Here is a 20,657-nt window from a genome sequence, read left to right on the forward strand (position 1 = left end):
GCCGCACGGCGGCCCGCGAACAGCAACCTGCGAGCGGCGAGTTGCCGTGCGAACGCGTTTGAGTGTAACACTAGCTGGCCGACTCCCAAAGGGGCCAGGATATGCGGCGTTCGTGTTGTCCGCTTCTCTCGCATAGTTCGGCTCGGAGCAGTCTCTCGTTCGCTTGGCCTTTCTCAATGTGAGGGCCTGTCCACGTTACCGGCACCGAAACTTGCCACACGCCGTTTGCCGTTCGCGGGCCCTTGTGCGACGGTGGTTTTGCTCGCGAACGAGATTTTCTTGCCGTGGAGAGGACGGGCCCGGGACTCATTTGTGTGGCAGCCGTACGGCGAAGCGGCCAATCAGCGACCTAGGAGTGGTCACTCTGGCACCGACGGCAGCTTCACCACCTCTGATCGTTCGGCGCCGCCGATATCGTCGCTAGGCCTTTTCCGGTTCACTTCAAAGCTAAAGCTTACAACGCTTCAGAATGAATCACCGACTCTCACAAGCCGCAATATTTTCTTACCGTTGTTGTCGCTCTTCACAATAATTATAATAATCGCGACATGCACTTCGAATCGCCAGTTGTTGACCTCTGCTGGCAGAGAACGCATATGCGCGAGCAGACGACGCAGCATAGTTCTACGTCACTATTTTTTGTGGCCCACGTGACCAAGCCACGTTGCATTTCCTCCTCTCTGACGTCATAGCATCCCCCGGAGCCCAGAAACCAAAACCGAAATCGCTCGGTATAATAATGCTATTATTAAATTATTTATCTGATTTGTATGAATCCCGCTATGTGTATCGTGCTCCCTGAAGCATGACGGAACGTTTGAATTAACAAACGCATGAACGAAGATTTTGATGTCTCCACTTCTTTAAAACACTATGCAATAGTAAAGCCACAATGCATGTTTTCAGATCGCTCGAACCCTACCAGCTCAGTAAGTATGGTCTAGTGCTGCAATGCTTTGCATTATGCAGATGTGAACTGCAGTTGTCTGCCAAATTCTTTAGTGACTTTGGATCCTATGTTTTCTCAGGAAGTACGTTCTTCCTTGCGGTGTTTCTTTTTCCTTCTGAAAATATATAAACCAGGTTCTACCGTAGTTGGAAGAATTTATTTGGAGCTTGCTTCTGTCATTTTTTGTACTGATAGTTCAGTTCAAGACTACCGCACTGTTATTGTAGCAGAGCTTGGAAATTTCCTCCTGAAAAATCGCTGCTTGAGCTCCTTGGCAACAGGAAGCACAGCCGAATCTTGTTGTGAAATTGCATTTGGCATGAAAATGCCTTAGATATAGTCAAACCCGGTTATATTGAACTCGGGGAAAAAAAAAGCCTGTCAGTTCGATGTAGGGCATAATTCGATATAAGCCTGCTAAAAAATTTGACGTCGTAAGAAGCGCGTACCATTTATAAAAGCACTTTAATGATATAACTAGCTTAGTTTCGCATGAAATAGTCCTGTATCTCCCGCTTGGGCAACTTCGCTGCCTGCGACAGCATGCACTTCTCCACATTGTCTAAGGAGCAGCTGAAGGCATAACCTTCCGCATTCGTGCAGAATTGCCAGACTAGTGTTAGTGCACCAATCACCTCGGAGGATGTGAGGATCGTTGTTGCTTTCCTGATTGCGCCTACTTTCACTTGTGTTGGGCACAATGTTGGCAATGTAGTCTTTGTTTTAGTCTGTTTGTGGTCGTGACACCGCCATCCACACTCAAACTCATCAACCGTTGATCAGTCAGTGGCTTCCGGAAATTGTGACAGTTTGCCCCAAACTTCGGTGACACCGGGCACACGAAAACAAGCACATCTGAAGTTTCAGCAGAACCACTTGTACACGGCCGCATCGACGTCGCGGCCGTGCATATGCGTCAGCTGCCACTGGCGCCGGATTGTTCATCTGCTTTAGTGCTAATCTCCTTGCTCTTCAAGATCGTGCTGAGAGTGCACCTACGAATCTTGTATGCTGCAGCGACAAGACTTCTTACCGCGTTTGGTATGATTTAGGATTTCAAGCTTCACAGCGAAACTAGAATTCAGTGCGTTTCACGCTAGCCATCAGGGCAACACTGTAGGAGAAGGCCCACTAGGGGCAAATGCAATGAACGAGAAAATCAGTGAGGCAGCTTGGACTCTAACCATCTTGCTCAACGAGGGCACAAGAGCCTTCGATTGACTGAGCAAGCGCTGCGGGCAGGCCAGGATCAGTTTTCCAGGGGGTGTTGCCAACTCGCCTGATGCGGTGCGGTCACGGTAGGGAAAGCGGGTGGATAGGGCAGTGCCACCGGGCTGAACTACATTGTGGACATCGGGAGGTCTCCTCGCCACCATGAGGGACAGCAAACTTCTGGGCTGCTTTGCGCTGCTTGGCGTTCGATAATCGGGAGTTGGTGTAATTTTTGCTATACATATATACTCGCAGTAACTACCATGTTCAGAAATCCTTCGATATACTCATAATTCAATGTGAACAGGCTCGACTGTATCCAACCATTGTTACATGCTAGTATCTGCGAGAAATATGTTAATTTTCATTATATTGACGTTCGACTGTACCATGAAAGTGACAATATACCTTGACTTGCACATTTTTTGTCGTTTTTTTTCTAGCAGAAGGGAATTACCTCAAATTTCACCGTAAAAGAAAAATGGCCTAGTTGTCCAAATGTGAAATTGAACAACAAAACATTGTTCACTGCATGTTTGTGCCTTATTCATTAAATGCTAAATGTGTGTGGAAAGCAGTTTCTGTTGCCTTGGGCAAATGAACGCTTGCAAACTATCGGCTGGGCTTGCACAAAGGTTTAATGCAATTCCAGGCATTGCATTACAGTGCAGGCTTGCATGTCCTCGCTCTCCAGAGTTCTTAAGGTGTACTTTACGAGGGCAACACCCCCCTTTATAGCAAATCTCCGGTTCAAATAATTGCTGCTGGTTGGAATTCATGCACTTTCCTGTGCCTACCTGTTGTAACCTTATTTGTTGTGTACGTAACTGTTTTTCTATTTCTTAATTTCCTTTTTTTTCTTTCTTTGAACTCATGGAAAAACTAACCGGGACTGTTGTGTGCTTATTGTTATTGTGAAGACTGCATGGAAAAAATGCGTCCAACCATGATTGTTGTACGCTTTCTGTTATTGCAAAGACTGTTGATTGTTCTTTTTTTGTTGTTGTTTATGTGTTTCTGTTTGTGCTGCTCCATGCTTGGGCACTGTATGCTGCTGAAAACATGTCACATTGTATTTCATGTTGGGGGGGGGGGGAGCAAGTCAAGTTCGTACAGCTTTCTTTCCTAGCCTCCCCCATCTCAAAGGATCAAAAAAAAAAGAAGGAATTACTTTAAAGGAATTATTTTAACTGGTAGTCGCCAAAATATTCATTGATGGTGAGCTGGCCAGCAACTAATCCATGGTGATAGAAAATATCATTTCACAGTTGCAATAGCGGCCTTATAGTCCCGCAGGCATGTGTCATGTATGGTGTGGCACTATACTTCGAAAAGTGCAAAGCATTCTAGTTCTAGGTTAATGTTGCAATTCTATGCCAATGCCATTCCTTTTCTTGCATCATCAGTGGTCAGTGACGCTCCGCCATTATCAATGGGATTACCTGGTAGTCGACTGGTGTATGAGGTGGCATAGGCCCTGTTTCAGCAATTCTGTCTGCAATATTATGGTTACGTGTATTGTGAAAGTGCATGCTGAATGAGCACCAAAGCATTGTCATGATCTAGTGCCATTTTGTGGCTGTTTGCAGGTGGTAAAGCTGCACACAAAGTTGGGCAAGCCGATTCCTTCAACAGAGCCTGTTGTGATAGCCGCGACAGGCACCACCACCACAACAAAGCCATCTACAACAGCCACCACCACCACCACTGCTTCGTCACAGGGTGCTGCGGACAGTGCTGCAAAGGCAGCTGTGGAATCTGAAAGGGCTGCTGCAGCTGAGGACAGTTCTCTAGATGCCCTCAAGGACGATAAAGGCGCAGAGGTGGGCTCCACAGTGTGGTCTCTAGTTGGGAAGTGGGGGAGGCTGCTCATGTAGTCAAAAGAATCCAACATTTGTGACAATCTAAAGATTCATACCTGTCAACTATCCCGAATTTTCTGTACAGCGTAACAATTAGGCTCGTTTTAGTTTTTGCTAAATGAGCTTGAGGTCTTGCAAAAAATGTGCACTTGTTGGTCTCAAACTTCCATTGGAAGACTTCAGCTTGTTAAAGGATGCCAGACAAATTCCTGAAGCAGACAAAATTGGCAATAGGAAAGTCGCAGACAATGTCTCCTTGACTTTAAATTGTGTTACTTGTCAGTCTGTGCTGTTGCAAGCCTGCTGGTGCTTTTGTATGCTGTGTCTCAAGGTAAATCATCGTTAGCAAATTTTTGTATGCATCCTACAAAATGCCTGGGCTCAGGGAAAGCTCCTTTACATGCTGCTGCTTCTTCATCCCCCCCACTGTATCACGTACTCGAGATTTTGAAGTTCACATGTTGACAGGTTATGAGGTTGCTGTGCCAAATGCAACATGTGGCACCACCATTGCATTGCAGCCAATTACGTTGGGTCATTTTCGTGAAGTCGGGCAGAGGTGAACTCCCAGGGATGCACGTTTTAGAGCACAGACGGCAAGTGCAATTTGGTTTTGTAGGCAGAGCTTGTACTAAGTTGCTTAGGTTGTCACAGTGCAGGAAAAATCTATTCCTTTGAAATCTGCATTTTCCAAATTCGCCAAGTTGCAAATAGAGTTGCTAAAGGAATGTTTACCAAAGATCTTGGTCTCCCTGACTGCTGGCTCTTCAATGACGACCACACTTGCACGTACAGTCGCTGACCGTTTATTCGGACCTCACGGGGACTGCGGAAATGACCGAATAAACAGGTGTCCGAAAAAGCAGATTAAGAAAAAAAACAATGAAATTCTTTGTTTCCACGCACTTATTCGGGCTCGGCAGTAGGCTTGAAGAAATCGTGACTGCGCCGTTGCACGCTGTTCCGTTTACGCGCAATCAGATAAGCCTGAATCTCGGAGAGGGTTGTACGGTCACTATAGGCGGCTGAAAGCACAGTCACTGCTTGTGCACGCTCCGCATGCGACGGCAGCGTAGCACATGGTACGTCATCTTCCCGACTCGGAGTCATCGTCCGGCCGTGCAGCAGAAACCTGACGAATGATCTCGCCGTCGTTGAGTTCTGTGCATGTCAGTACAGCAGTGTCAGCACCTCTGAAACTGTCAAATGAAACGGTGTCCGGAATCGCAATGCAACCACTACGCAGGTCTTGATAGAACATTTTCCGTGTCAGTAGGGAGCACATTGGAAGGCGACAAATCTTAGGCCTCTCGGCACCCGCTTGCCGGCATTCCCTAGTGCAGTCTGCGTGGGCACTGTCGGCGCCATTAGACTCTTGACGCGATGTTTCTGTACGCCCCGTTGGATCACCGAAACCTCGACACAGCACACAAACACCACCGTGCCGACACCAGTCGCACAAACGAAAAACGTGGCCTGCTCGCAGCGTCGTGCGTGAAAGAAACAAATCAGCTGCTGGATTGTCTTGACATGGCTTACTAAGCTGAAACCGGAACTGCTGTACGGCCACTCTATCGAACCAGGCAGAAACGATGATGAGCGGGGATTTCCAGTAGCGCCACTTCATGGGGCAGCAAGGAGGCTCTGTTCAAAACAAAAATGGCATTCAGCAAGTCTAACTATGCGCCAGTCATAGTCGGTACATGGTGCCCTCGATCGAGTTGGCTCAAGGAGTGTCCAAAAAATCGCACGGGAGGTTGCAGGGTGTCCGAACTTTCGGCGGTTACTATACATTTTGGTCTATGGGGAGAATGGCGGTGCCGCGAAGCTGACTGAATAATCGGGCATGTCCGAATTTTTGGAGTCTGGAAAATCAGTTGGACTGTAGACGTTACCAGCTTTTTCAGCGAGCTCACGAAATTGATAGTATTTCTAATTAAGTTAGGCCTGCTTCTCACATGGCTCGAAGGTCCGCATGGCATGCTTGCTGCTTCGGTCCAGTTCATTGCAATTCTTTGCTTCTGTTAGTTTTGCCTTAAACGGCATTTTTGAAGGTGAAAGTCACACTTCAGCTTTTGAACAACACGAAAAAGTAGCTCCCTCGGAGATGATGCGCGACGTGTTCGCAATGAAGCTTTGCCAAGATGGTGGTAGCCAATGGCAGTACTGTGTTCACATTGCACACAGTGTCTTTAAAAAGCAGGGAGTTCTCGAAACATGCACCAAAAAGTACCAGTAGATGTTCCTGTCAAAACAAGACGCTTCAGGCTACTTGGTGTAAGTGGCGGCAGTGGCAGCTAGCTACACTGGTTTGGAGGACGGCTGATATAAAATGGGCAAAAATCATCTAAAATCTGCAATTTCTTGAGACCGCGACTCATTAAGGCGCATTTTTCACTTGTCTTTCATGCATATTTTTCGTTTCTTTAGAGGGTTTAAAGATATAGCAAGTAAAAATTATGAAGAAAAAACTATTTCTTCACTCTAGTCTCCTCTTAGGGGACAGTGGTTTATAGTAGGGTATCTTTCGACATATAATCGTACACCTCCAATTACAACTGCCCAGAAAGAAAAAAGTTCAGCGCGTATAACCCGCAATAATACATACAACGCACAAGTCCTTGTGGAAACAATCGACATTTGCAAATGCACGACTCATCCACGTAGTATGTTTGGCCAGCGCCTCTTTTCTCCATCTTTGGCGACATTGATAATCTCCGCATCTGTGTCAAGTGCAGCTCATCATTATCGGAGTTTAGGGCTGCAATTTTGTGACAATGACTTTTCCTGGTGGCAATGCCTTTTGGCACTTTACGTGTTCGTGAGTAGTCAGGTGACACTCTGCTCCAGGCAGTGTCAAAACATGGCATCTCACGAAAACAAAAAAAGCCAAATAGCATTAGTGTTGAACAAGGCATCGCTACAAAATAGTGGCCCTGGTCCACCAGTGCTGCAAGCACTATTTGCTAGACTGATAAAAGGGACAGTGGGCAACCATAAGAGAGGAGAAAGGAGCTTGCACGTGCAGGCATGCAGAGAGGTTACGATTCCCTGCACGCGTAGGCAGTGCAGCATGGCTTGCACATGGCGAAAGACGGCGTGATCTCTGTGAACAGCTTCTCTGTTATTGCACGCTTGTCTTCCTTCTTGCTGTCATCTCCTCGTTGCAGCACATGCAAAAACTTCTCTCGTTGCCCCGTCCAACGCCAGCAATTTTTCTCATCGGTGCTGAAGTCCCTCCCGCCCAGCTTGAACATTCGATCATGCCTTTGCGGCTAGTAGAACTTTCATTCGAAAGCAGCACTATAGTGACATCGCCTGTTTTGATGCCAATACAGTGGTGCATTCGGTGCTTTACAGTCCGAATACGCTACTCGTCAAGGACACAATTTTACTATAACTCCTTTCTCCCCACGTAGCAACTCTTTCAAGTATTCATTCTGCCTGTGCACAATAGTGAACTGGAACCAGCTAAAAATTAGTCTCCACACCAGCATTGACTTCTTCCTTAACATGTTTACGGTGACATTATTTTGTTTGTATCATGTTGCCAATGTGTGTTTTACTTCTTCGGTGTAACCTTGTGTGTACCTGGCCTGTATCCTCTGTATTTATTCATATATATTATTCATAAAAAATTGCGCATGAATGAATCCGGCTGCATTTTTGTTGCTATATGCTGTTAAAATGGCCCATCGTCTTACGTTAGCAATGAGTTCAAAAGAAAGCTGTTGGTTGGGTTGCTTTGCGATCCCCTCATGCTCAGCCCTCCCCTCTGGCTGCCAGCACTGCCTGGACGCTGTTGGATTTGGAAGTACAGTGAAACCTCGTTGAACCGTAGTTGGCCGTAGCTCGGAAAAAGTACATACTAAACAGTAGTACTAGTTCACCAAAATAGCGTAAGATTGCACACTTACCTGTCAAAAATGGAACTCGGACAGAGTGCGATGAAAGGGTAAACAAGAGGCAGTACAATCGGCTCTCACTACAACTGACCCTGATAATCCGACAAAAAACCTCCGTTGTTGTATGCGAAGTCCGTAATGTTTGAAACGCGTCACTTCTGAAACTTTCGTTGCGGTGTCTAACAACTTTATTGCAAAGATTGAGTGACGGAAGTTCCAAAGTAAAAAGAAAAAAAAAATATGTCGCAGTTTTGTCCGAAAGGCAAAAGCATTGATTGCAATAGCAAATTACCGTATCTACTAGATTCTAATGTGCCCTCCATTGTAACACGAACCCGTTTTCCATGACCACAAGAAGACTACAATACCGCGCACCTCGTGCTTTCATATAGAAATTATATTTTCTCTCATTTGGAAAAAAAGCTTTATTCCCAATACACTAAAGTTTTGAATTTGTTGTCATTAAATATTTTCGACGACTTGAGAAGTGGTGTCCCCATTAGGATACGTGCGCTTGCAGAGGTGGAGCGTGGCACATCATTCAATACAATACCGTAAAAACTCGTGGATAATACAAGGTTTTTTTAATATTAGTAGTGTCCCAAATTTTCGCCTCGTACTGTATGCGAATCCGAGCAAAAATTTCAGTCAGAAATTTGGGCCAGAAGTATTGGTTCCATTATTGCTGTGTGGCTACAGCTTGGCTTCCTTATTGCTGCATGGCTACGGTTTGGTTTCGTTATTGCTGCGTGACTACAGCATCGTTTCTTTATTTTTGAGTGCGCACCTTTGCAGCACATGTGCCAACCACGCTTCGCAAAGTGCATCTTTTTTATTCTACATTGAAGGACCAAGATGTACGGACCACGAAAACAGTACTCGGCTGCTTTCAAGAGAAAGGTTATTTTAGCCGCACAGGACATTGGCAACAGTGCAGCCGGGAGGCGGTTTGGCGTCGACAGAAGGAAGCCCTTTTTGCGTGCAGCGGAACGTGAAGAAGCTTTCACGGCCTGAAGAGTGGGACATTCCTGGAAATCGAACTCGCCTTGACGGAGCTCGTACGCCAGCAGCGAGCCACGTATCTAGCTGTGAGCATGAAGCTTATGCTGGCAAAAGCTAAGGAGCATGAAAGAGAAAAAGGGCTACCAAGCTCCGCCTTCAAAGCGAGCAAGCACTGGATTTATCGCAACATGTGCTGTGCTCAATTTTCCTTACGCCGCCGAACTTTGATTTCGCAAAAGCTGCCAGAATCGTTCGAAGAGCTGCTTGTGGATCTCCAGTGCCACATTATTTCGCTGTGCAAGTCCAAAAACTTCCAGATAGGGCAAATCGGGAATGCTGAACAAACGCCGGTTTATCAGGACATGTCGTCGCCCCTCACCGTGCACGAAAAGGGCTCTAAACAAGTTTGTCCGGTCCACTAGCATCGATAAAATGCGAGTTACCGTCACATTGTTGTGCACGGTGGATGGACACAAGCTCCCGCCCTATGTCGTCTTCAAGCACAAGACAGTGCCTAAAGGTGAGGAGCTGCCAAAAAGTGTGGTTGTGAGATGCCATGAGAAAGGCTGGATGAACAAGGATATTGTGCTTGACTGGATAAAGTCGCTCTGGTGTAGGTAGCCCAGCGCACTGTTGTCGCTCCCGTCCATCCTCGGGCTGGACGCATTTTGTTGCCATTTGGCCAACTCAGTGAAGAGGCTGTTGCATGAATCCGGCACTGAACACGTCGTTATCCCGGGTGGGATGACGTCTCAGCGGCAGCCTTTAGATGTTTGCTTGAACAAGCTGTTCAACGACGCGGTCAAGCGGTGTTACGCAGATTGGATGCGCTCAGGTGAGCCTGCAGTGACGCCGACCGTGCAGCCGAAGTGGGCTTCGCCAGCCATGCTATGCAAGTGGATTGTGTACGCATGGGCCAGCATAGCAGATCTTGTGTGTTCTGCATTCAAGAAGTGCGGCATCTCGAACACACTAGATGGCACAGAGGATGAGTACCTCCGCGTCCGACAAGGAACTATCCGAAGAGAGCGCAGCTGAGCAAGGCAGCGATTGAAGTGCACAGTGAAATTTAAATAAATGTTTTCCTCAAGTTTTCCTAACTCGTATTATACGCAGATAAAACTTTTTTTTTCCCACTTCGCATCCCATAAATTTCACCTCGTACTATATGCGGGGTTTTACAGTATATTGAATATGGCAGTGAATGGCAGTTCAATACATGCGTAATACAATGCTATACTTGCATGAGATTTTCAAGGGGATGTTACAAAATATTATTCAATAAATTTGAGCTTGATATACCAGGTATTGACTGTATAAGTCAACCCCTTGCTTTAAGGTGAGAGATTTTCAGAACAGAGGCAATTGTTCATCTCTGGTGCATGATGCCTGTGATCTAGGATGCTATGGTACCTTGCTGCTAAAAAAAATTATTAGCCTCATTGTAGTTAACTGCACATAGTTTATTTGGTCAATTCGCTCATTTGTTGTCTAAGACTACATAGACGAATAGCCTGCACTCGATATTCTTGGTGCATGGACTGGCAAAAATTCGATCAAGGGCTTGACATATAGTTTGGTTTTGTTATATTTTTTTTTTAGTAACGAGCATAATATGCACTCTATGAGCACCTAAGTATTTGTACCTTATTTTAGTGCATTTTAATGGTTGAAAGTTGGGCATGTTGGTAATTGATAGCATAAAATTGAGCGCAGCTGAACACAGACTGTGGTTTCTAGCTCTGTGTTCGCTTTGTGCGTTTGTCTGTTGCACTCTGATCATTTTACATCATGTGCGTTGTGCTGTCTGCAATCTTCCTACTGAAATTTTTACCACTTTGTGTTCTTGCTCTTGATATGGAATGTGTAGTGAAACATCTAAGCTTTAAGGTGATGTGCCTCTGCAAAGCAGCGAGTGGCATTCCAGTTTGCTTGAGCAGTGGGGGCTTCTTCTTTTGCCATGTGCAGCCTGTTGGTCAGGACTACATTGAGGAGATGCGCAATGACGAAGGCAAGGTGATCAGCTTCCAGTGCAAGTTGTGCGAGTGCCGTTTCAATGACCCCAATGCCAAGGAAATGCACATGAAAGGTCGCCGGCATCGCCTCCAGTATAAGGTATGAAGTTCTTTTATTCGTTTAGTAAGAATGTACTCACTTGGCCACTAAATATGAAAAATGGAGGGGTGAGAGGTGTTGGCTCACATCTCGATTTCTAGCGCGCGTCTCCGCCATGACTGCGCATGGCTGTAAGTGCGGCTGAGCGCATGCGCAAAGAGTGGGTGTGCTGAGAGGGTATGGCACGTTGTAAGCTGTCTTCCCACGCGTTTAGTATTGGAGGTTGCATGGTCTCGAGTTTGGTGACCTGTTGGAATTAGAGGCGTATGAAGCATTCGCTCCCCCGCTGCCGGCGCTTTTCCTGATGGCATCGTCCCACTGCGGGCGACGCAATCAGCTGCAGGGGTGGAGTTCATGCAAAACGTGGCTGGCTTTGCTTAATTCGTACCACCGATGTGAAGATATCGTTGGGATACATAGCATAAAAGTTTCATTTGTCGCCGACTCCCAAATTTATCAAAATGAGTTTTCTCGTTCAAACTTGCTTTTTTTATATATATATATACATTGCCCGATAATTTCACAGCCTCTGTCCGCGTAAGAAAAATCCATCGGCAACTGTACTTATTTGCATAAAAGGTCGAATTGCAAGACAATTAAATTTCAATATAACGGAAGCAAATTGCTAATTTTACCTACTTTCATTATATCAAGGTTCGCTTGTACAATTCAGTGACAGCAAGGTCTGCCAAAAATGCTGATTGGTTCGTTACAAATTTTTAGCACCATTGTTGCCAGGATCTTTCACCAGGCACCAATCAGAATTAAGTCATCTTGCAGAGCAGACCAGACCTACTGCTGCTGGCACTGCCTCTTCTTTGGCAAATGCCTCTTCTGCTTCTGAAGCCTAGCCAAACATGCGCTTGCCAGGAGGCCCAGAAGCATTTTTTTTCTCTTGGGGCTCGTGTTCGCAATTGACACGAAAAAAAAAAGGCAAACTACATATGCGGAGAAAGCCTGAGGTGTGTGGGGATATCCAGGAGACCTCGTGTCTGTGCATCTGAGTGCATACTTGGCAAATGGTGGTAGTGGTAAAATATCACGCCCAGGTGACTGCTCCACTGGCGTAGCAGGTAAGCAATGTGAACAATGTGTCGCTTGAGCGACAGGTTTCCAGTTGCTGTAGACGCCAAAGAACCTTCCTTGCTTGCACACGGGACATTGAGCCGCGTACCTCGGCTCACCCTCTCACACTTTCGTTCCCACGTACGGCATAAAACGCACAGCGACGATTTTATCGCGCTTGAGTATTGTGCGGAACTTCACGGGAGAGAAGCGACCTGCAACAGAGGTGTTGGCCATGCCTGGCCAGGTGCAAACACATCTCTCTCCAGTCAGGCCTAAACAAAGGGCTGCACATAAAAAAAAAGCAAAGCCGTGCGGCTACGCCAGCGTTGTCAACGTGCTCCCACACACCAGCACTCTCCCCATCCACGATGGTGCGGAGTTCGAATTATCGGTGACAGTGCGGATTTCAGTATGAATTAGCGGGATGTGTTGCATATTGCTTTCAATACATTGCTGTACAAACCGCAGCGGCTACTTGAATTATCAGAAATTTTGAATTAACGAGTTCAGAATTAACGAGCTTTTACTGTATTTGGATGTTGAATGTTTATAATAGTAGTCTCTTAAACCGAATACATAGGAGGTTCAAATCAAATACAGTTGCAGACGGATTTTTCAGACTCATAAATGCACAGTCAAGACTTCCATAGAGCTGATGCATTCTCACAACCGATTTTTTGGACGAATTTAGGCTCCGAAATTTTAATTTTCTGTGTAAATTGCTTGTTCCGAGCAACACTGCCCGATCTTGGAGGCCAACGTGTTGTATTTTTTTGCTAGCTTGGCAAGGTTTGGCCTCAAGTGGCCCTCTCTAGCTTCCAAGATGGGAAGGTGGATGCTATCAGCAGGGAGCCTGTGCCAACTTCCAGTCTCGAAGGCCATGCCCGCTCTTCCTTGGCTGACAAAACGCTCCAGGGAACAGCACTTTTTTTTTTTTCGATCAGCACTTTCACCATGATCGCTTGTTGCCGGATGCGGCTTTTTTGTTTCGGCTGTTCCAGTCGCGATTTCTCACATGGTGTGTCAAATGTAGTGTGTGCGTTCGAGACATAGTGTGCAGCTTCGTGTGTGCATGCGGCTTCAAATTTTGTGCTCACGGTGCCATGGTGCCACCTCCGTTGCCATCGCAAGACAGTGGTGTGAAGAAATGTCGACAGTATGGGACCTTCACATTGGGAAACATATGGCTATTAAGCGAATGGAGAGGGGACATGCCCACGTTGATCTTGCAAAAGAATTTAATCTGCTGAAGAGGCTCTAGAACTATAGCTGAAAGGAGTCCTGGTAAAGAATTTGCCCTTGTCGGGGGATTTGCTTAAGCAGAAAGTCAAGACATTTGGCCTTCGTGGCTTTAAGGAGCATGGGAATTCAAGAAAGTGTGTGGCGAAAGTGGAGCGATAGACAAGGCCATTGTGTCCGTCTACCGTGTGACCAAACACAAGTCCCTGCTAGAAAAATATGCTCATTTGGACATGTTTAATTGTGAGGAGACAGGGCTATTTTTCAGGATGCTGCCTGATCGTACCTTCGCATTTTCGGCTTAATCTTGCACAGGGGTTTAAGCACAGCAAAGAAAGGATTACAGTGATGGTCAGTGCCAACGCACTAGGTGCAGAAAAACTGCCACTTGTATTCGGCAAAGCAAAAAAATCTGAGATGCTTCAAGGCAGTAAAAACCCTCCAAGGTGTGAATCGTGCAATCTTTGTTGGAAGAATACCTACACCAACTTGACCAAAAGCTTCTGCATGAGAAAAGTTTCTTGTGGACAACTGCGGCGCGCACAGTAATGTGCCAAACCTTCAGGCTATTCGTCCGGAATATTTGCCTCCAAGTACAGTCGAATCCCAATAATTTGAATTCGAAGGGTCCAGAAAGTATTTTTGAATTAAAAATTTGATCTAAAGGAAGCTAAAGGGAGGACTTACCTGCAGTGGCACATGTGCCTTAAGCTAACACATGAGTGGGAAGTTCCAGAAGATTTATTCACGTGTATTTACAAATTACAGTCAACGTCCGATTTTTCAAACTCCTTAGGGGCTGTGAAATCGTAAGAAAAATCGGGCAGTCTGAAAAAATGAATGCATGCCTTTTACTGCCCCAATGGCTCAAACCGCCATAGGCATGTCCGAGATAGCTCTAAAGACCTGCCAGTACTGTTACGACTTTGCACCGCTGCACCACTATTACCACTTTGTGGTCCCGTAGTGCTCGTCACCCGTTTCGTGACAGAGCGTTGGTAGCGAAGACTCCGAGTCAGGCGTCGGTGAGAATAACGAAAGGGATTTTATACACTATATACAGGTCATTATACAGGACAGGATCGGATCGGCACTGGGGCCGAGAGCTCACAGCAAACGCGACTGTTCCCGCATGGCGACGTCCGGCGAAAACGCGTGACACATCTCACCCCAGTCGAGAGCGGCACTCTGCTCCCGGTGGTTTGGCGGATCCGGTTTTTCAGGCGGCCCCCCGCGGCTTTATAATCCTCGAGAAACCATTGTCACTCAAACGGCTCAATACAAAGCCAGCACTCGACGGTCGTCCGAGAGGTCCAACCAGCGACCGCACTGGCCACCCGGTTCAAAGTTCGCGCGCGGTGACCTCCAGGCAAAAGGAGGTGCGGCGCCGGGCTGTCTGGCACTCGGTTGCACATTCGGACATGTTGCCTGCCGATGCTTCTCTGCAGGACACCGCTGCCTGACGGCTCAGCATCATGACTTGTCAAGGGAGAATTAGGGCGCTCGCAGGATAAATTCTGCATCTTGCAGATTCGGAATCCGGGCTGGTGGTAATGGCACAACAGTACACTTATTAGGCGTATTGGTGCTCGTACTGTGATAGACTGCGGATGCACACATGTATAATTAAAGAAAACATGCCATCACCAGTGACATAAAGGTTACATTTTTGAAACTTTTCCCTGTTACGTGTATTCTCATTGTGACACTACTCATTATAAAGATTGGTTCAAAATAAATGTGCGCCCTGTGCAGCATAATTGTAGAATGGATGCTGCGTGAAGTAAGCCAGTAGAGTTGATGTAGTTAATGAGTGGTGGGCACAAATTTGAATGGCAACTTTAACAAAAACTTATTTGTCATGAAAAGCATTCCTTTCTATGCTACACTCTTAGACAAAAGTACACCTTTTGGGGTGTATATCTGCCACACAATCGTCATATGCCTTGCTTGCGTTTCCTTTCTTGAAAACTCTGCGCCCTCTACTTTTCTGTTGGGAATGCTATGTCATGCTGATAACGCGCATGCCATTCGTTACTGGGAAGTACCAGGCTCGCAGCGTTAAAGAAAGGAAATGCGGACAAGACAGATGATGTTTATTGTTGTGTGGCAATAGGGTGTAATCTTGTTTTAGAGTGTAGTACAAGCACAGGTTCTCTTTCCAGAAAAAAGTGAACCCTGACCTTGTCGTCGACATAAAGCCAAGCCTTCGCCAACGGAAGTTGCAAGAGGAGCGCTTTCGACGACAGCTGAAGGAGGACTTCTGGAAACATGAGGAGGATCGGTGGAGAGCAGAGATGAGGTTTGTCTCCCAAGATAGCTTGTGACTGCTGTTGTCATACATGAGTATCACATGCAGCTTGGTGCAACTACCTGGCTGTATATTGTATAAAATAATTTAGCACGTGTTCTTTGTGCAAATTGCCATGTTTGTGTTGTGAGTCACTATTTTAGTGCATTGGCATTCTAGTACAGCAAGCATTCAAGCCTGCTTGCTGCTTAAAAGCCAAATGAGAAGCACCTCAACATCAAGAGAAAGATGTGAAGGTGCTTAGGCACATTATATGCGAGTGCCGAATTGCGCTTGGCTGATGTGTTGCTTAGACAGGAAAATGAGGGTTGAAGAAGGTTCCAAATTTCGCAGGTTTACCGAACATTCTGACTGAGATGACAGTTCAGATGATGTTGAAACTCCCATACTGTACACTAAATGCTTCTAAGGATAATTTGGATAAATCATTATCTGTTTTAAAGGATCTGCTAAAGGCTGCATTCAGGCCTAGTAGATTTACGAACTCCAGCAAATACCTTTCCAACAAATTGCCAGGGAAATGACATTGCCTATTTGCTGTGTGTGATGTCTCAAATGTGTATTGGCAACTCGGAAGGGCCATGGGGATAAGGAAATTAGATGATCCAATTCCTGGGTTAATACCTCATTAATACAATCCTGTTTCCTACAATTTCTCGGCGCCAACGTTTGCGTTCAAAGGAGAAAAAATAAATTATGCGTCAATACCATCGCGCTTCTTTTCTTACCGGTTAATATTTTGCAGCAGAACGCGCTCTTTGCAGCAATATTCAGTACATAGCCAAACTGCTGTGAAAATAGGCTTGGCACGCCTTATCGCAATCAAGAGTAGCAGGCACCGGAAAATGTGAAATGAAAATGCTGACATGCACTAGGTTTTCTCTTCTGATACCAGCAAATCTCCTTGTGGGTTGTTGCAATCGCAGCTGTTGCTGCCAACCCTATTGCAATAAGCGTCTTCACCCATGTTTGATAGCGCGTGGGACACAGTGCCATTGGAAGCATGCTGCACACTTTTAATGGGTAATAATCCAAACAGGCCACCATTCTCTTCTGCACGTGGCAAGAAGTCAGCATTATATTTTGCTCAAGCGGCGGTGTATTCTGGTATCTTGCCGAAGCCACAAAACTGACAACGCATATCTCGGGCCTCTTGTGCAGCAACAGTTAGCATGATGCTTTGCATTACATAGGTGTCAACTACAGTTAACTCTACCAAACATTTAAGTGACTTTTAGATGTACTTTTTGAGATATGAACAAGTATTTGTTCTTCGTTTCAGCAGAACTGTCAATACAGTTGGGAGTACGGTGCAGTCCACTTATAATATATCTGTTATAACAATGAGTCGACTTCAGAGTGTCAACTTACGCATTAGGGCTATGAGAAAAAAAAAATATACATAACTGACAATACGTTATTCACTACATGCCAAGTATAACGATCGAAATTCTGCCTTTTGGGCACTTTCCATGCAGACTAATTGTGAAATCTGCGTTCCCCTTAACCGAGAGTATTGCAAGTTGGCATAGCGTACCACAAGATGGCACCAGCTGCTTTGAGTCCGCATCACTGGCGAGTGTTCAGAGAGACAAAAAAAAAGAGAGAGAGAAGGAAACTACGCCTGCGCTCCCTCTCTATAGCCTACCTCTCTTCCTCAGTGAGTGCCGAAATGCACCACGGAAGCAGTGGTAGGTGCATCGACAAAGCGCAAAGGTGTGTCGCTTGAGACGAAGCTGCAAATCTTTCAAGACTCAAAGTATGAGCTCACTCTGCCGATTATATCGTCAAATCAAGGCTAGCACCAGTGACCATGCCGCAACGTGAACAGCCGGCTTTGCACGCCAAGGCAAAACTCTCCAATGTGTGAAGCCAGTGCATTGGCAGCCGCTGACAATGCCAAACTCTCGGAGCACGTCACTACTGGCGATAAAGTAGATGGTGCTTCGATGAGTGCAGATAGCACTGCCTTGTTCTGCGAGAAATCTGACGGGTCGATTGTTGTGACACACATGGCGGCGTGGTGCGACGGAGGCGACGACAGCAGCGGCAGTGAGGACGAGATTGACAGTGGCCCATCTTTGACACTGACCCCAACATTATTTACACAGTGCACTGTCGTCGATCGAGTCGCTCACCGATTTCATGCACGCCAAATTATAGCCACCAGTGTTCATGCAGCTGATGGATGCAATGCACACCGCCATTGTGCCTGAAACTTGCATGAAAACAAATGCAGATTTCTTACTGTTTCAGCACGCCTAACACTTGACACGCTGCTTAGAGGTATAAATAAATGTTTCATTTTTCAAGCCCACTTCGTAAAACACCAATTTTTTGTCGTAAGTGGCAAATGTTGTTTCGGAGCTACGAAGGTATGTTCGGCAGCTTTTATTTCTTTTTTTAAGCAGTCCAGATATAGCGATGATCGTTTATACCAATCTGATTTTTCATTCTTGATATTGTTATAAGTGGACTGCGCTGTATTGCATGGGGGGTACCGTGTCGCACAAGAAAAGAAAAAAAGGAAGGCCATCATTTAATATAATTTGGCCCCAGCGTGTTTCTCAGAGCAATGACGTTCAGCTAGAGCCCCCCTTTTATCCAGGATGGTGGAAGAAGAGGAGCGGCTCTACTGGGAGCGGCAGCGCTATGAAGACGAAATGGACCGCTGCCGCTTCTTTGGCCGAGGCCCAGGACCCATGGGGCCCATGCCGCCGTGGGGACCGCCCATGATGGGGCCCCCAGGACCCATGGTAGGGTGGCCCCGCCACTGTCCTTGCCCACCCTTGCCGCCGCCGCCACCACCAATAGGGTGGAGGCATCGCTCCCGAGGTGGCAACAACCAGATTGGCAACACCACACACCCAACGCGCGTGGGGGCCCAGTCTGGGCAGGTACATCATGCAGTGCGAGACCAGGCTTGCCTGTTTGAAGTGCCCTCCTATGGGTCCTCTGCTGTGGTTGGCGGGAGGAGGGTGGGACGCTATGTGGGGCACACGTAGAGCCTGGTGGTCCCACGCTGGGTTCTGTGCCTGGTGGCTGCTTTCCATGGGCAGCTATCCTTGCTTGTAAAGGTTGCCAGTTCTGAAGGTTCAAATATGTAGCTCAGTTTCTTTTTAAAGTAGGACACTTTTGGGTGACGCAAGCAGCTGGTAACATTTACAAGCAAGAGCACAGAAAGTACAAATGACGTGGTTGCTCTTTGCAGTGCTTGCCAGTAGCGGAGCTTTTAAGGGAGTGAAAGTTCGCTTCCGAAAATTGATGATGACCGTACACAGTGATTGTCTCTGTAGATCTCGAAGCAAAATAAAGAACTTCAAAATGAAATATGTAAAGGTGTTAGTGGGGGAACAAAAGGTGCTGATGATCCCTGTTCTCGTCACTTGAATTGGCTGCCACGAGGCAGTTTTTCCTTGACACAGTGGCTGAGAAATCCATCATTACCACAAGTAGTTGCCAGCCTTTAGGGCAAAAATGGATTGGTTGACTATTTCTAATGCAACTTAGAAAAGGTAGGAAGCAGGGGTTAGATTTGGCGGCAGTTCAGTTCCTATAAACTATTTACATAACTACGCTCAAGCAAAGTATCCTTCAGAAAGATGGAAGGTACTGTCACATGTCGTATTCAACTGAAGTTGCTTGAGATAGTGTCTGAAAAATTCATTGGAGTCTCTATTACACGGGCTATAGCCACATAGAACTGCTTAACTATTTCCAAGATGCTGGATTTTGTTTATAGAACATGCTGGAATTTTCTAGGTTCTGGCTATACATTTCTATATGAGCACTGTCACTGTTCTAACTGTGCATGGTCAAAGGCTTCAAATAATGCACAGGATTGCTCCTATAATCTTTGATGCGGTAACATTATAGATGCTGTGCTAGCGCAGCGCTTACTGGACTGAAGATTGAGGTACTGTGTAGGTGGAAAGCTCAAAGCTGAATTCTGTGCAATGAAGCCTAAACTGCAGATGTCCAGCTGTGTCACAAACCATCTGTACATTGCAGCATTGTCACATGCACACAAGCGTTTGACAGACATGGAGCACACAAAGTGACTCAATCGTTGTGACACTTCATGTAGATGTCAGTTTGCTGAAGTGCACTGAGTAAATAAATATTATAAAATGCTAGTATAAAAACTAATTTAACGATTTTTAAAAAATTAGTTTGATCATTTGGACACACAGTAGAACCTCTGTAAATGGAATTGCCTAAAGGGGCCATGACTCCAAATTTATTTTAGCTTAAGTTGTCTGTGCATGTTAAACCCCCTATGTATCCCACAGCAAGCTGGTAAAAGTTGTGTGTGTGGTGTAGTAGAAAATTTCTATTTGAAAATTTTAATGTTGCAGTCAAACCGTAAAGCAGTCAGGTGACAGTGAATGTGACAAAATGAATGGGCACCCTGGAAGCGGCTTCCTTGAGTAACAGAAACTGGTCTCAAAGGCCAGGCTTTTGTATGCTGCAAGCACTGAAAGTGATAACAGGAGTTATGAATACGTCGTAGCAGCATGTGGCTGCCGTGCGTCATTTTCACTTTTGCATGTGTCTTGGCCCACCTCTGTGGTTTGCTACTGCTTTTTATTGCGCAAGTGAAGGAATTGCGGCCACAATTCAGCAGCAATTTTGTTGCTACGCCATTGGGTGTTAGGGCGTGCAGAGAAACACTTTAGATGTGGTCTCGAACTGTTTCAAAGCCGACGACAGAGGTGGCCTCTCATTTACCGACGTCGCACAGCCTTGCCAAAATGCCGTTTGCTGTCGGTGGGAGCATTGAGAGGCAGAGATTTCAAACCTGAGAGTGTAGGGCAAAATATAGTCAAATACAGATATAAACTGAGAACTGTCGGATGAGAACAAGCTTTAAAGAACATTCTCATAGATTCATATATTTCTTGACACCAGTCTTCTATCTGGAAGGCCATCTTTAAATAAGGCTGCGGCAAAGACTCGTACAAGCAAACATTCAATAGATTTTTAATGCATAG

The 20,657-nt window shown here is 46.0% G+C and overlaps 1 protein-coding gene across 2 annotated transcripts in view; it reads left to right on the forward strand.

The window, feature by feature from the left end:
* Positions 1 to 20,657, forward strand: part of LOC135902232 (zinc finger RNA-binding protein-like) — a 75,741-nt gene that overhangs the window by 10,718 nt on the left and 44,366 nt on the right. Inside the window, exons 4-7 of one of the 2 annotated variants that reach the window (XM_065432205.2) lie at positions 3,751 to 3,984; positions 10,899 to 11,045; positions 15,518 to 15,654; positions 18,272 to 18,560. In XM_065432205.2, the coding sequence (XP_065288277.1) occupies positions 3,751 to 3,984; positions 10,899 to 11,045; positions 15,518 to 15,654; positions 18,272 to 18,560 (807 nt within the window). The remainder of the gene's footprint in view (positions 1 to 3,750; positions 3,985 to 10,898; positions 11,046 to 15,517; positions 15,655 to 18,271; positions 18,561 to 20,657) is intronic. The other variant, XM_065432211.2, reaches the window with a different exon arrangement.

The sequence above is a fragment of the Dermacentor albipictus genome, chromosome 1 (genome assembly GCF_038994185.2).
Source record: "Dermacentor albipictus isolate Rhodes 1998 colony chromosome 1, USDA_Dalb.pri_finalv2, whole genome shotgun sequence".
Classification (NCBI taxonomy): domain Eukaryota; kingdom Metazoa; phylum Arthropoda; class Arachnida; order Ixodida; family Ixodidae; genus Dermacentor; species Dermacentor albipictus.